The sequence below is a fragment of the Paralichthys olivaceus genome, chromosome 20 (assembly GCF_024713975.1).
Source record: "Paralichthys olivaceus isolate ysfri-2021 chromosome 20, ASM2471397v2, whole genome shotgun sequence".
NCBI classification, from domain to species: domain Eukaryota; kingdom Metazoa; phylum Chordata; class Actinopteri; order Pleuronectiformes; family Paralichthyidae; genus Paralichthys; species Paralichthys olivaceus.
Window position 1 is genome coordinate 13,844,570 of NC_091112.1, and position 14,655 is coordinate 13,859,224.

A 14,655-nucleotide genomic window follows, 5' to 3' on the forward strand; every position below is an offset into this window, starting at 1 on the left:
GATTCTCACTTTATTTCATGAAACTGCCACCTTGTTACATATAAAGGCGCAGACATCGTACAATAAATCTTCCTCAAGAGGGATTAAACATTCTTCTGCAAGGATGATGGTAAATATAAGTCACATTAGACAACACATGGATATGTGCATGTATGCTCAAGTGTTGTTTATGCCTCTATGCAAAGGAGTGCATGTGTGTGCAGACTAGCTCAATGCTCTGTAATTGAATATAGGGAAAAAGGGTTTTATTTGTCCGGGTGTCACTCCTGATGGATGCTCCTCATAAGACGAGCACAATCAGGCATCATTCCTCATCTTTCCTCCCACTCCTCATCCTTCTTCTCCATCATATTTTATTCCCTTGAGCCCAACACTTGCTCCCCCCCTTCTCTTTGTTGGCACTGGTAGCTCATGGTGTCACAGTGAATTTCATGCTGCCACATGTTGTGTCTGCTGAGTCCTAATTGAGGAGGAGGCAGGCTGTCTTTAATGATTCGTATGGCCATCATAAGGCGATGCAAAATGGCAGAGCTATAGAAACGACAGCTTTTCCCCGCGCTCTGCCATCATATATACATAATTTTCCACTGTAATGACAATGTATTCTGCATGGGGAGGATGAGCGAGGAGGTTTTTTAAGGCCACATTACTATTTCATCAGTTTTCAGTGGTTTGGATACAGTTGGTGAATTATTTTTTCCTCCATACTTTGCATGTCATGTTTTGGATGTGAGCCAGTGTGGGTGCTGCCACAAGCTCTCCAGATCTCTCACATTGTGTGCACAGCTTCACAAGTTGTTAAAGTTATATTCGTTCCAATGGAGGGGGAATGTGGAACAGTACCAGGCTAGTGCTCCCTGTGGCTATTGTTGGAACCTCTCACTAATCGGGAAAACTAATTTCTAACTGCAAATACATTTTGAAGGAAAAAGTTAATGTTACCAGATAACATTTTCTATCAAACTAATGAAAATAGGTTGTGAATTTATTTAAGTCACATTATCAGTAAAACTTTCATATACAAGGTATTATTTAACCAAAGTATCCAATCTTGAAGTACAATAACCACTGATCTTGACTCCAGCATTAAGCTTCTTCACAGTTATAATTAGGAATTTGAAGCTTCCGGTTAAGGCTAGGAAAATATGGTGGTCTGGTTTGAAACAGAAAAAGTTCACAGTGCCTTTAGACACAATGCATTTATTTAACTTTTTAAAAAAACACAATTTACTCTAAATTTAACTAAAGCGCATTTGTTACAAAAACATCTCCAGTCCAGTCAGTGGTGTGAGAGTTGTGCACTTCACACACCCATCATTCTCTGATTAATTTAACATTTTACTGCACGTCCTACTGTCACTGCAGTTGTATCACAAAGGAGCAGTCATAAACACTTGCAGACCTGTCGCTGGGATGTCAAAGAAGGCTGTGTTTAAAAATGGCCTTAACAAGTGTGTAACCTGCGGGGGTTTGGAAGTAGAGAAGTGGGTAAACAAGTTCAAGATTTGCTTTAATTTAATTGTTGCATAAGAAGAATGTCTTCTCAAGTTATAAGTTGAAGAAATACACAAAGTTTTGCATTTGTCTAACAACATTATAAATACTGAAGGTGAAGGGGTGTGCACACCCATAGCTGCTCTGTGTTGGCATCCACTATCATTCTGTGAATAATGAGGAGTTGGTTCGTTTGAAAAAGCATCTGGTGGCACTATTTTTCCAGTTGGTGGCCAATAAACCTTCTGCAAATTAAAAAAAAGGCAGAAAATAGGGCGATGGGGCCCCACTTGTTAAATGACCTAAAACAAATGTCTCCATTAGACCATGATCAAAATGAACAAATGCATCTTTTTTCTTAATTAGGTGTGCGAAAAATAAAAATAAAAACAAGCGGAAACATATATTCATACTGTTGATTGACATCCACAGCCAGGAGCATCATCATGCCTGAAGCTAAATTAGGAGGTGGCCAGGATCATAGACTAAGGTGCTTATCACTAGTCTGTAACATTTAATATTTATAGATTCAACACTTTTTTTCTGGCTTGTTAGTTGTGACAGAGGAGGTGAAAAAATTATCACAGCCATCACCGACTTTACCACAGTTTCTCATGCTGTTAAATTGCCAGCTTATCAGCTTGCAACAGGACAAAGATGACACTCTCATTAATGTGGCTGAGCACCAATACTGAGTGCATATCTTTGAGTCGGTTTATTTTCTGCGGAGTGCCGTATGTATGTGGGTTCGGCGGCCTCCGCCTTCAAAGCCACCGCACGACAATGGTTCTTTAAATGATGACTCCTCTCAGAAAAGTGTGACCTAGCTATAGTCATCTGTATTCATCACATGTAATTACTGATCCACAGTGGGCTGTGCTGTCTGTGTGTGCGACAGTGTCTGTAAGTGTCTGCTTGTGATTCATCATACATCTGAAAGGTGGGAAGAAAGAAGTTAGAAGGAACTCAAACGCTGGCCTCATTCACCTTGTGTGGTGAGCAGCCGTTGCCGGAGGGGCTCGTCTCTCAGTTAGCTTCAAACAGACAGTCAAATAGCTGTTCAAAGGACACGCGCGTCTCACGCTGCCTTCTTTTTCTTCTCCTCTCTTGTATAGTCGGCCAGAAATAAGCCTTGTTGTGGCGAAATGAGTAAAGATTTGACTGAGTCGATGAAACCCACGATTAATATTTAACAAAGCTATTTAAACTTGCATGGCACCATTGCTTTGTTGAATCAGAAGTGAGGGAAAATGAACAACACGGAAATAAATGAATGGGGGAAAATGAGAAAGGAAAAGAGCCTGATCCTCAAGGAGAGGCTTTCAGTTTTCTGGCTACGGCGGTTGGAGTTTTTGGCCTTTAAGACACTCAGGCACACTCGAAATAATGATGATACATGTTCATTTTCCATATTTAGTGCCTTTGTATGGGGATACACGAGTTCTCTGTGGGTCATGTAGTCCCTTTAATGTCATCACTTAGTTGATGAGAGGGTGACGGTTCATCCCCCTCATGTCTTGACATACTAAATGAGAAAACATGCTCCCCATGGTGCATGGAGGCGCACGGAGCAGAGCGAAACCTAGCGGAACCCTCCACCCACCGTTTTTGTACAAGAGGAGGAGATGAAGGCGCAGGAAGAGAGCGTGATGGGGTACGTGAGAGGAAAAAAAGGCAGAGGAGAGGAGGAAGAGAAGGGGGTGGGATGCTTCATATTTAATTCCAAAGTGTTCAGTGTGTTTATCTGATGCTCTGATTTAGGTTATCTTAAGCAGAGTGGAACTGCAGTCTGAATCTTTAAAAAGTTGGCACCAAAGATTCTATTATCAAACTTTTCATTTGATTCCTTCCTCATGTTCTTCATATCTCACCTTCATTGATAATCAGATGGAACCTAAAGGCCACAGATGAGACCAGATCTAGAAATGTGGAGGTCCCAGATCTTTATACCGCAGGATAGCATACCAATGTCTGTTAATTGTAAATTTGGTGACATTTGTGAGCAAAGTACTTTTTTCTCATCTCCCAGGATATGATCTGGTTGCAAATGACACGTTATCATTTAATTTAGAACTGGGCTAATACACTGAATCATCAGAACTGAATCCTTAAAGCTGCAGCCGGTAGTATTTCGAACACAGAGGAGACGTAAAGTGTGTTGAGTGACTTTGTTTTTCCAAATGGACCAAGATGGCTTCATTCACCTCAAACCATTCGTCCTTTCTGGACAGAATGTGTACAAATATCTACAAACGACCTCAAATACTTGCATATGTATACTTATACAACTCCTGAAGATACAATGAATGAGAGAGAATCTTTACAGGCACATGAGAATTTTAACGAATAAAACGTCCAGAATCCTCCCTCGCTTTTCACTGAGCTCCAAATCCGCCTCCATAGTCCCTCCCTGCTCTGCCGAACATACGCCAGTAACAGTTATAATTGAAAACAAGCTAATATTTCTGACTACATATAGTATCTACAGGGGCTAAACACATGGGGGACACAATAACTATGAATATCAAGTGTGACTGGTCAAATCCAGCTAGTTGTGTTCTCTCCGACAGGTTTCTGATGCCAGTGAAGATTGTTGACAGTGACAACGATGTTAAAGAAATCAGTGGCAACACACACAGCATTTTAACACAGTAGATGAGGCAAAGCAGGTTCAGCAAGTGCACGGAGCAGTCTCCTGTATTTAATAATGAGACAAAGTGGACTGTCCCACCGTCATTGGGCCATGAATGAAACAATGTAAACATGTTTACTGTAGGGGAATATGATTAAAGCAGGACACAGCTTGATAATAAACAGTCCGTCTGGGGTTGCGGTAGCGTGATCAATCTGAGGCTATAAATAAATCCATAAATCAAAACCTGTGCTGTAGCCTTCAGCAGCGGAGCTCGAGTTAACCCCTCGTTTCAAGTAGGAGCCCCAGATTGTGTCTACTTTAAAATTTCGTTCAAACTAATGAATTTTTTACATTTGAAAAAGCGAACTAAAAATGAAGCTGTTGTTCCTTGGAGTTGACAGAAACACACCACCTGATCACGTGAGGTGGTATGTAATTCCATTCCCCCATTCCCCTGTGAAGACCATATATAAACTGTACATAACAAATATATAAAAGACTGTATATAAAGATGGAGGGCATGACAGCCCCCAAAAAGTGAAGCCAAAGTATATCTATCGCCACCTGGAGGGTACCTGCAGTATTGGTCATTAATCTGGCCTCCTCCAGGTTAGTGGCCAGGACATGACCAAACTGAATAATCTAAGTACACGTCAGATATATGTTTCTCTAAGATGGTTTTACATACGTTGTCATCACACTAATGTAAAGTACATTCAAGTGTTACTTTAAGGTACGTCCGGTTTTACTTTTACGTAGTTATTTGATTAGTTATGTCATGATTGACAGATGAAACTAGGGACCACAGCATGTATTCATCCCTCCATCGTCATAATACGCAGAATCCGGCTTCAGATAGGCAACATGGCAGTGTTCGTATCCGGGATATTTTGGCTTGATTTCTGGATAGTGGGAAGAAGTGGAGACGTGTTGACCCTCTCCATATTCAGTGTAGCGATATCAGCATATTCAGATTTTTTTATGCATCTTTAAAAACCTAAAATGGGCATAAAAAATATTGGCAAAGTTAGACTGGACAACCTGTATAAGTGGCAGTTGCTGCTTTGGTAGACTGATGCTCATACACACTTTTGCTCTTGCATTCTTTACATTAGCAAATGTGAAAGACTTTCATGATCCAAGCCATAAGTTAATCACTTAAAGTACCAATCAATCGACGAAAAGGAAGCACAAGTTAGATTAGTGCTTATAGATGAAGGAAAGAGAAAGAAGAGGCCAGGAGGCACAATGTCCAATTCATTGTGTTTTGATCGAACATTAGTTTAGAAGCAGCGTTATTTGCAGCAGACGGACGATTCATGAGAAAAAGGAACTCTGTGATTCAATTCTGTTTTCTATCATCAAGCTCCTTTCAGCTGCACCAAAGGCAGAGAACAAAAAAAAAAGTATTTGAAATGAAACAGTGCAAGCTCTTCCAATCCCTCTTAAATTCCTCACTGCTTTTCATCAACGGTTGTTCCGTGCCACTCTATTTTCCCCGTATTTCAAATGCCATTTTCCGTCAGCCGCCTTTTGTGCGCCTCCAGTGAGCATGTGGGATTGAGGCAGACTGCAGCAGCCGTTGATAACCGGAACCCGGCAACAAACGGCGAGGGCGACTACGGGTGTCAAAGTGTCGCAACCTGATCTGTGTTAGACACAAGGCAGGGCGGGAGGTGAGCGCTGCAGCATTTTATGGTTCAGCAGTGTCATTTTGGGAACACAAGGAAGAAGAAAGAAAATACAAAGAGGAAGATGGTTTTTTACAGGTACTAGATCCTTTCCAGACTCACTGTCTTTTTTTTTTTCTGCCACCATTTCTGCTGCTGCTCACCTCATGTGACCTCCCTATTTATCTCCCTCACAGCTTTCCCACATTGTCTCCCTTCTGTCCCTTACCCCAACACCATGTGCACCTCAGTCTCTGCATCGGTGCTTTTTATTTTTTAATTTCTCCTCAAATAACATGCCATCACCATATAATCAAGTTAACCAATAACAATGTGCGTATGGAAATCTACAGCTTGGTTCAACTTTCAAATTTCTTTCAAGTGAATTATGAGCGTTATAACACCATTTACTAAAAGCAAGTATTCAAACCCCTTCACTTTTTTCATATTCTGTTAAATTACAGCCTTCTGCTATAATTGAGATCATTTGATTTTTTTTTTTTTTTGGTGAATGGTGTGGATGATCTCCTGCTGTGTTCTCATATGGGCTCATTCAGACATTATGCAGAAATTTTAATGGGGGAATGTCAGTAGAAAGTCCAGAGTTTCTCACTTGGACATTTGTGTTCCCACACACAGAGGAGATGCTCCAGATTTCAATGCATGTCTGAAAGCAGCAGAGGCTGAATATATTCAAATCAGTTATTTATTATGTGTAGCTGTGTCTGTTTAGTTATTTTACACTAAAAATGGGGTGAAACATCGTAACTGACTGATAGGATTGACTTACAATTGGTGCCACATCTGTATTTGCAGGACCTAACTGGCTCCAGGTGCACAAGATGGCGGAGTTCATATTCAGGATACTTTGGCTTCATTTCTGGGTAGTGAGAGGAAGTAGAGATGCGTTGTCCATCTTTATATCCAGTCTTCAGTATCACGCCAGATTTTTGTTTGTTTTCTGTCTTCAGAAGATAATCTCAATTTCTATATTTTTAGTTGAGTGCAGTTGAGTTAATTAGACGAGTTTATTCCACATATCCCTCTGGCAGCTACAGAAATATCCCCTCGTACAAGAGATATTTGGGAATCATTGGCTGTGATTATAAAAGGATGAGAGGATACGGATATAGAAAGTCGAGAGATTTTATTCTTGATGCCTGATTTTGTTGGAGAGAGGTGGGTTTTTGGCAAAAGAGCTTGTGAAAAACAGTGTGGGATTATTGTCTGTGAAGAAGTAAGAACAAAAAAAAGGGAAGGAATAGTTTTTCTTTTCCTCATTGACCGTCAAACTGACAGCAAAAAAGTCGGATAACTGCCAATATTTTCCTGTCATCCAAACAGCATCCAAATGTTATCCTTGCCTTGATATTTCTTTACTTGAATTACATTGCTTGGACATGAGCGAAAAAGACACAAAGACGCACACACGGTGCGGCTAGCACACAGAGTGACGTGGACACATGCAGACACAGTGACGTGGACGTGTGCAGACACGCACATATGCATATTTATGGGATCTCTCCGTCTCTACTTCACACTCACACAGTCACACACCAGCCGTCCTCTTAGGCAAGTGCTTGCGGTTAATCACGCCCACAGAAACGTGCACGGAAGTGTGCGCAGCCCTTACACTACAGCACAAACTGGGATCAGTGAGGACAATCAATCAGTAATACAGCATCTTCTGACAGCTCCCACGTATCTTCCCTTTGCCCTCTAGTGTCTTAAATATTTAGACTGTTTGACATCAAATGCATACATGAATGCCAATGTGGCAGATCTCAGTCCCTTTATCACACACACATGCACAAGGAAAAAAAAAGTGCTTCGAAAAGCAGCAGGCTGCAGTCAGAAACAACTAGTTTCAGAAACCAAAGATGGGCAGAGCCCTTTGTAGTTTGCAGCTTGGTTATTGTACAGTCAAGCACCATTTTAAACCGCTTGATTCGGGATAGGTAGAGGAGAGCTTGTGGTCACTGTGCAGGCTGTGAGAGTGATCTTCTGATTGTTACTTCAGGAAAATTGTCTCTCTCGTCTTTGACACACAAGAGGGGCCGAGGCAGTGTAAAGCATCCTTTTATGGCAGGGTCTTATTCTCCTAGAAAGTGAAACCAGTAATAAGGCAGTCTGAACACAGCCCTCTGAAATGCCTGTCTATCAAGTTACTCATCTGAGGAAAAGTCAGTTCCTCTGCACCTCAGAAGGTAACATCCACCTCGGTTTACTGTGCAGTGGCCATGATGCTCTGACACAAACACGACCATCTTTAACAGCTGATTAATGTGAGGTTTATTCCCTGTGGCATTTTGATTATGCCAAGCCTCGCAAATTGGCTTATTTCAAAATGGCATCAAGTCCACATATTCCAACCTTGTCCATCCTCAGACCCGACTTACAGACCCGGAGATGCATCGAAACATTTCCAACAAAACGGGCATGATAAATGAGCTGCTACAAATGAGGCTAAACAGAGAAATAACAAATGTTAATGCTGGCACTGAGGAGGACGCAGGAGAAACTCTGAATGATGTTTAGGGAGGTGGCTGAGAGCCAGCCCTTTTTGTGTTTAAGTTTCCGATGGAAAATCAATTTGCTAGTTGCCAAATCATTTATGCGCTCAGTACCTTCTGTGTTTCCATTGCGCTCCTGTGGTTATTAAATCTGTCTGTTATTTGCAGTGAAATATTTTAATCTCTCCAATCACTCAGGCCGAGTATAAACATTCTGCAACTCATGAATCCATTGATGCCTTTCAGAAGGCAGCCTGCGTGGCACTGGGTCGTGGGCCGCTCCTTTTTGCACAACTGCTGCGTTTGAAAGTGGCTTTTGTGTCACAAATCGCTCATTTCATTTCATCTCGGGTGTGTCTGTGGGGTTCGCCTGTGACACGCTGTGTCTTCACACCTGTAGAAAACAGCAAATTAAAGATTTTATGAAAATAAATGCAAAAACTATCACCTTGACTCCAGACATCTCAGGGAACTCCAAACAGCGCACACTTTTATTTGGGTGTCAGGGAGATGCAGAGTTTAAGTCAGGCAGCGAGGAGTCATCCTTGTAAAACATTGAGTAGTGCACTTTAGGAAACTGGTCCCTTTAAAGAGAGACGTACCCAGGATAGACACGCTACATCAAATTATACTCCTCCCTGCACGCTGCCTTGATGAAAGCGTTTGTTTGAGCCTAGAGCCTTTCATTGTTTGCGCTACCCACGGTTTAGCACTGAGCTGCATATACAAGTCCACAGCAAACACTGAAGCCTGTGCCAACCAAAGCCAGCCTCCTCCTGTTGCAATTACTTTTTTAAATTCCTGTCCAAAAGATTTGTGTGCAAATATCAACCTGTTGGAAGCGGTGCCGCTTTAACGCCAAACACCTTGGTGTCTTAGAAATGTGTGTAGTATGTCAACATCTATTTGTAGTAATGTCAGCACATTTGCCACTTTAGGTTCGGTAATTAAAGTGCTTGGTGGTTTAAAAACCTTGTGAAATAGAGAATGAAAAAAAAAAAAGAGAAAAAAATCCAATCTCATTTACTTCCTGACACAACATATTATGTGCAATCATCACATTAGGCAGCAACAGTTGCAGTGAATAAGGTTTTCAACCTCCGACCTCTGGCATTCAGAGCACTGTGGGTATATATATATCAAGTCAATTACTATCTATTAAGCACTCATTACTCACTGCAGGTGAAAAAAAACATCTTAAGTAAATCTAGCCTTCAACTGAATTTCCATTGATGATTCATTTTCATAGTAACTATTCACAAAAACTATGCTTGTTATTGTATGAAAACCAAATGTAAAAAGGGACTAACTGTAATTTCCCCGTGGCTTATGACGAAGAGAATTGAATATCCTGTATTATCCTTTTCATTTTACCCAGATGTTTGTCTTCAGACTTGTATTTTGTCGGGGCTAGTTGCTACTTTCATGTTGCTTTATTGCTTATCATGACCCTTTGTTGTATTATGTCTAACAAAAACACCCTTTTCACAGAGGAACCAGTCAAATATATAAATGATAAACCAGTTCATGAACTGGACCATATTCCGGTGTTTAACAGATTTCTTTCCCAGAAGCTTTTTAAATAAATGCATTTAATAGTTTTCCGGACATTGTTGGGGCAGCACCTTAGAGACAGAGATCTGATTGGTCCCTGAAGTGTCCCTGTCGTGTCAGTCATCTCCCTTATTCACTTCCTGACAATAAAACAACAAACATATGCTTGGAAAAGGAACAACTTTTAAAATATTCAAATATTTGTGGTCAAAGCTAAAGGACAGTAAAAAAGAAACAACGTAAATAACCCAGGAACTGTGCATTGTTCACCACAGGTTGTCTTTCATGTTGGGAAGGGGAGGGTGAAATGAGGAGTATTCAGCTGCAACATGAAACTTCACCTCTAGATGTCCCCAAATTCTACACACTGAACCTTTAATGTGGCCTCTTTATGGCTCTCATTCTACTCTTAGAGACTCTAGGAACCACACGTAAGCCTGTATTTAAAGAGCGAAGTGCTCAATTGGGATAATGCGATGCTATGAGCTCTGGTCATTAAGGGCTTTGTACGTAAAAAGAAGGATTTTGAATTTGACTCTTTTAAAGGGAGCCATTGCAGAGAAGCTAGTGTGGGAAAAGTATGATCCTCCTCTCCACGTTCCTGTCAGCATTTGTGCTGCGAAATTTTGGATCAACTGGAGGCTTTACACAGAAATTCTGATAAAAAGGAATTACAGCAGTCTAGTCTAGAAGTAACAAGTGCATGGACTAGTTTATCAGCATCCCTTTGAGGGAGGATGTTTCTGAAGTTTGCTTGTGCTGTGATAATGCTGGTTACAGCTTTCTTTCTGAAACTGTAAAAGTGACCTGAAGTTGTTGAGCTGCGTTGAGTAGAGACCTGCTGCTGGACTCTGAAGCTGCTCCGCCGCTGCTTCACAAAGAGCTGTTCCCCTGTTTATTCAAAGTTTAGTGGAGCTCGAACCCTAAACGGGAGAATCAGTCATAAACGTGCCCATTGTCATTATCGAAAATAGCTCTTATGTTGATGAGTCCCAGTCTGCTGCAGATCGCTGGTCACCTGTTTATCCAATCTTTATTATTATTGAAAAAATTGCTTGTCCAAATCACACCGAATTAATCACTGTACTTCCTTTGGTCCTATAGATTCTTAAGATATATGAGCCACAGACTTAAGCCTGGTGCACGCTAGAGGATTGTCAACTCTTGAGGGAAAACTAAAAATGATTAACTATGGCTCAGAAGGTGAAATTGGCTTATACATTTTGCAGTGCAGGCTGGAGGTTAGTTGGAAATGTATGGTTGTTTTTAGTCGCGGCTGTACAAATATGCAACATCCAAGTGGCAACACTTCCCTGTCAGCTCGCTCTCATTGGCTATAGCAGGTTCCGACTTAATCTGTAGCATTAAGATTATTTCGCCAACCCCTCACACTCAGAAGATCGGCATGGGCTGACCTCATGTCAGGAACGTCCAATCAAGTCCAATTGAGTCCAAAAGTGGGCAGATGTGTACAACAGCCTTTGGATTGTGTGGGTAGAAGAAGAATATCTGAGAGACTTGCGTTCTTTACGAGACAGAGGACAAGTCCCAGTCAAACATACCTCCAAGCATTCTTACAGTAGAACTGGAGGAACAATAATGCAGTACATATATGATCATATAATGTCTGTGGTGCTTTGGGTCGAATAAGATAACTTCCACCTCTTCTGATTCATGGGAGCAACAGTGTTGAGTGTCGTACGCAGCAAGATTATCAACTGTGTGGGAGTAAAGTTGTGATGGCAGTGCAGTAACTAACAGCAGAATTATTTTCTTATACTTGGTCACATCATTAGATATACACAGACTGTGGGATTCTTCGTGGTCCGTTATTATCAATTCAAATGTAAGTTAAACTGCTCAGACAGTGGAGGGTTGGGGGAAATATTATTAAATGTTTGATATCTCTGCCAGATGTCAGAACAAGATGGAGGGTAGTGATTAAAAACAGCAGAGTGGGTTCATTTACATGTGGAGAGAAGCCAATTGAGTCTAATAGTGAATTCAATACAGAACTGAGGCTGTTACTGTCAACATCTATGAACGTTGAAATCACCCGCTGTAATTACTTTATCTGTGCTAAGCGCGAACTCCGATAACAAGTCTGGAAATTCAGATAAATATTCGGAGTAAGGGGTAAAGGAAGATGATTTACAGTGAGCAGCAGAATTGGTTTTTGAGTTGGAAGGCTTTTAAATGAGCTATGACAAAATTTTGGTCTAGGGCTGATTAATAACTGTGACCCCTCCTGTGCTTCGAGGAATGTGAAAGTTAGCAGGCGCTGATTCATTATATATATACCGACATTTATATTATATATATTTATATAGTCCTCTGTCTGCAAACAGGTCTCAATAACAGAGAATCAATCAATGTGATGTGTTATCAGTAATAACACATCACATTTGGTAATAACTTATTACCAATAGTATATAGTCATTGAGATGATAATGATCGAATATTTAATAGTCCATGTTGAAATGCACTGTTTGTATTCATCCTTATTAGATTTCAAAGTGCGACGCCTCTCCTGAGAGCATTTTTCATTTATTTGAGGAAAAAAATCTGTTCTGCTTTTTTCTGATTAAACATGATTATTTTCTCAGTCATGTTATTAGTTTGGCAACTTGGGATTGTTCAGATGGAAATGACAAGGACTGTGATCTAGTTAATTAAGAAAAACAGAGCCGGTTCTTTTGAAACATGAAAACAGGAAATAGTCTTGTTAATTCAGAAAAACAGATCGGAATTACTTTTTTCTGAAAATAGAAAAATAATCTAAATTTTTGTTTTAATAAAACAAGTACAACTTCATTTCTCATTGAGAGAAAATAATCTTGTTAATTTTAATAAAACAAGTTGTTGTGTTTCTCATATAAATTCTTCTTCTTCATCTTTCGGCTGCTCCCTTTTCGGGGTCATCTGCCAATATATCCACTACCCCTCCTATTTGTGATCCGCATGTTTGTTTTGGCACAAGTTTTACGCCGGATGCCCTTCCTGATGCAACCCTCACCATTTATCCGGGCTTGGGACCGGCACTAGAACTACCCAAAAGAGTATCCCTAGTGGCTGGTTTGTGTTTCTCATATAAATAATCTTGTTAATTCAGAAAAACAGACCTGAATTACTTTTTCTAAAATACAAAATTATCTTATAAATATGTTTTAATAAAACAAGTCGATGTTTTCTCATTTTAACAGAAAATCCTCTTTTAAATTTTAATAAAACAAGTAGTTGTGTTCCTCATATAAATAACCTATTTACCTAAATTATTTTCTTATGAAAACAGTAAGTAAAATAGCAGAGAATTTATTTTCTCAAGTGAATATGCAATATGCTTATACGTTCACTTTTGATTTAATGGATTAAGGTGGTCTGGGGACGGGTAGGTGACTGCTTTAATAGAAGCCCAGAGAAGCGTATTAGACTGAAACTCTATCTCCTGATCCGAACTCTGGCCTGTCATGACTTTGGCTGTCTAATAAACTTGCTCAGACATGAAAGCCGTCTCGCCTAATCAGACCTGGTCTTCCCCCAGAAAGTCCGCCAATTATCTACAAAGCCCACAATGTTTGCTGGTTACCAACTGAACCTGCAGTGATGTGGATGACACAAAACTAATCATGGTCAAATGATGGTCACTGCATTTAGAAGAAGTTTGACATTGTTTTTGTACATATCCCCTAACCAGAAAATAGACATTTATTTAACTGCAACATGCCAGTATGACATCGTGACAGTGATATGGGATGCACAACCAAGAATCAGAGATCATGATGTAACAGATATAAAAATAATGAAAACTCGATGTTTCTTTTGCCTGCTGCATGTTTGGCAAGTGTGAAATACACAGGAGAAAGTTTTTTTAGGCTAATAAAAGTTGCGTAGTGTTGTTGTTAAGGTGCATTGGGGAAGCAGGGCCCAAGCCAGTTATATGACAAATAAATAAGTAAAGTATATAATATACAATATTGTATATTATTTTTTATTATTGTCTTTTACGTCCAACTGCTGAGTATGAAATATAATGGTCTATAAAGTTTACCTGAAGTTCAAAAATACACAAGAGACAGTATTAAGATCACAGTCTGTATCTGTGTATAAAACAAATTACGTTGAATTTCATATTCCTTTAAAATGTCTGTCTTTCTCTGTTTTTCAGCGCGGAGGTAAATCATCCAAACACAAGTAGATGAGACGACAACCGCTGTGACGCTGCATGGGACGTAGCTGGACTGTATAAAAAGTCCCTACCCTCTGTCTTTGGTCCCTGTTTGCAGCCTAATAAACATTTGCATCATACAGCTATAGTTCACTTTTCTATGTAACCTACTACTCTTCTGGGGCTGGACCACAGTGTTTGTCAAGTGCAAGCAAAGGACACATCCCAGTCAGTGTTTTAATTCATTAGCGAGCATCTGTATGCTGTGCACACACGAGTTAGGCCCTAAATACAAAATGCATACTGTATGCACTTTCCAAATGAATTGAGCGATGCGTAGTAAAAACAAAATCTCATTGTGCCGTGGTGATAGTGAAATGGCGATTATTCAGCAGAGCAGTGTCATTTTCGCCAGCGGACCGTCTCATACATAATGCATCCAAATCATTGCATTTTCCTCCATTCTGGGCTACAATGCATATTTCATCAAGTCAGTGAAATATTAAGCACTCTTATGATTTGATATTCTCTTCCAAGGGGGATTTCAGTTTATATATTTTCCTCACATCACTCGAGCCTCCTCTGGGAGCAAACTTCCGGGGATGTCTTTATTCAGCGGGTTTG

General features: G+C 40.2%; 1 protein-coding gene across 7 annotated transcripts in view; it reads left to right on the forward strand.

The window, feature by feature from the left end:
• Positions 1-14,171, forward strand: part of LOC109631586 (uncharacterized) — a 28,639-nt gene extending 14,468 nt beyond the window's left edge. For all 7 annotated transcript variants that reach the window (XM_069516261.1, XM_069516266.1, XM_069516265.1 and 4 more), the window contains one exon: positions 14,032-14,171. In XM_069516261.1, the coding sequence (XP_069372362.1) occupies positions 14,032-14,061 (30 nt within the window). In that variant the 3' untranslated portion in view covers positions 14,062-14,171. The remainder of the gene's footprint in view (positions 1-14,031) is intronic.
• The last annotated feature ends 484 nt before the right edge of the window (positions 14,172-14,655 follow it).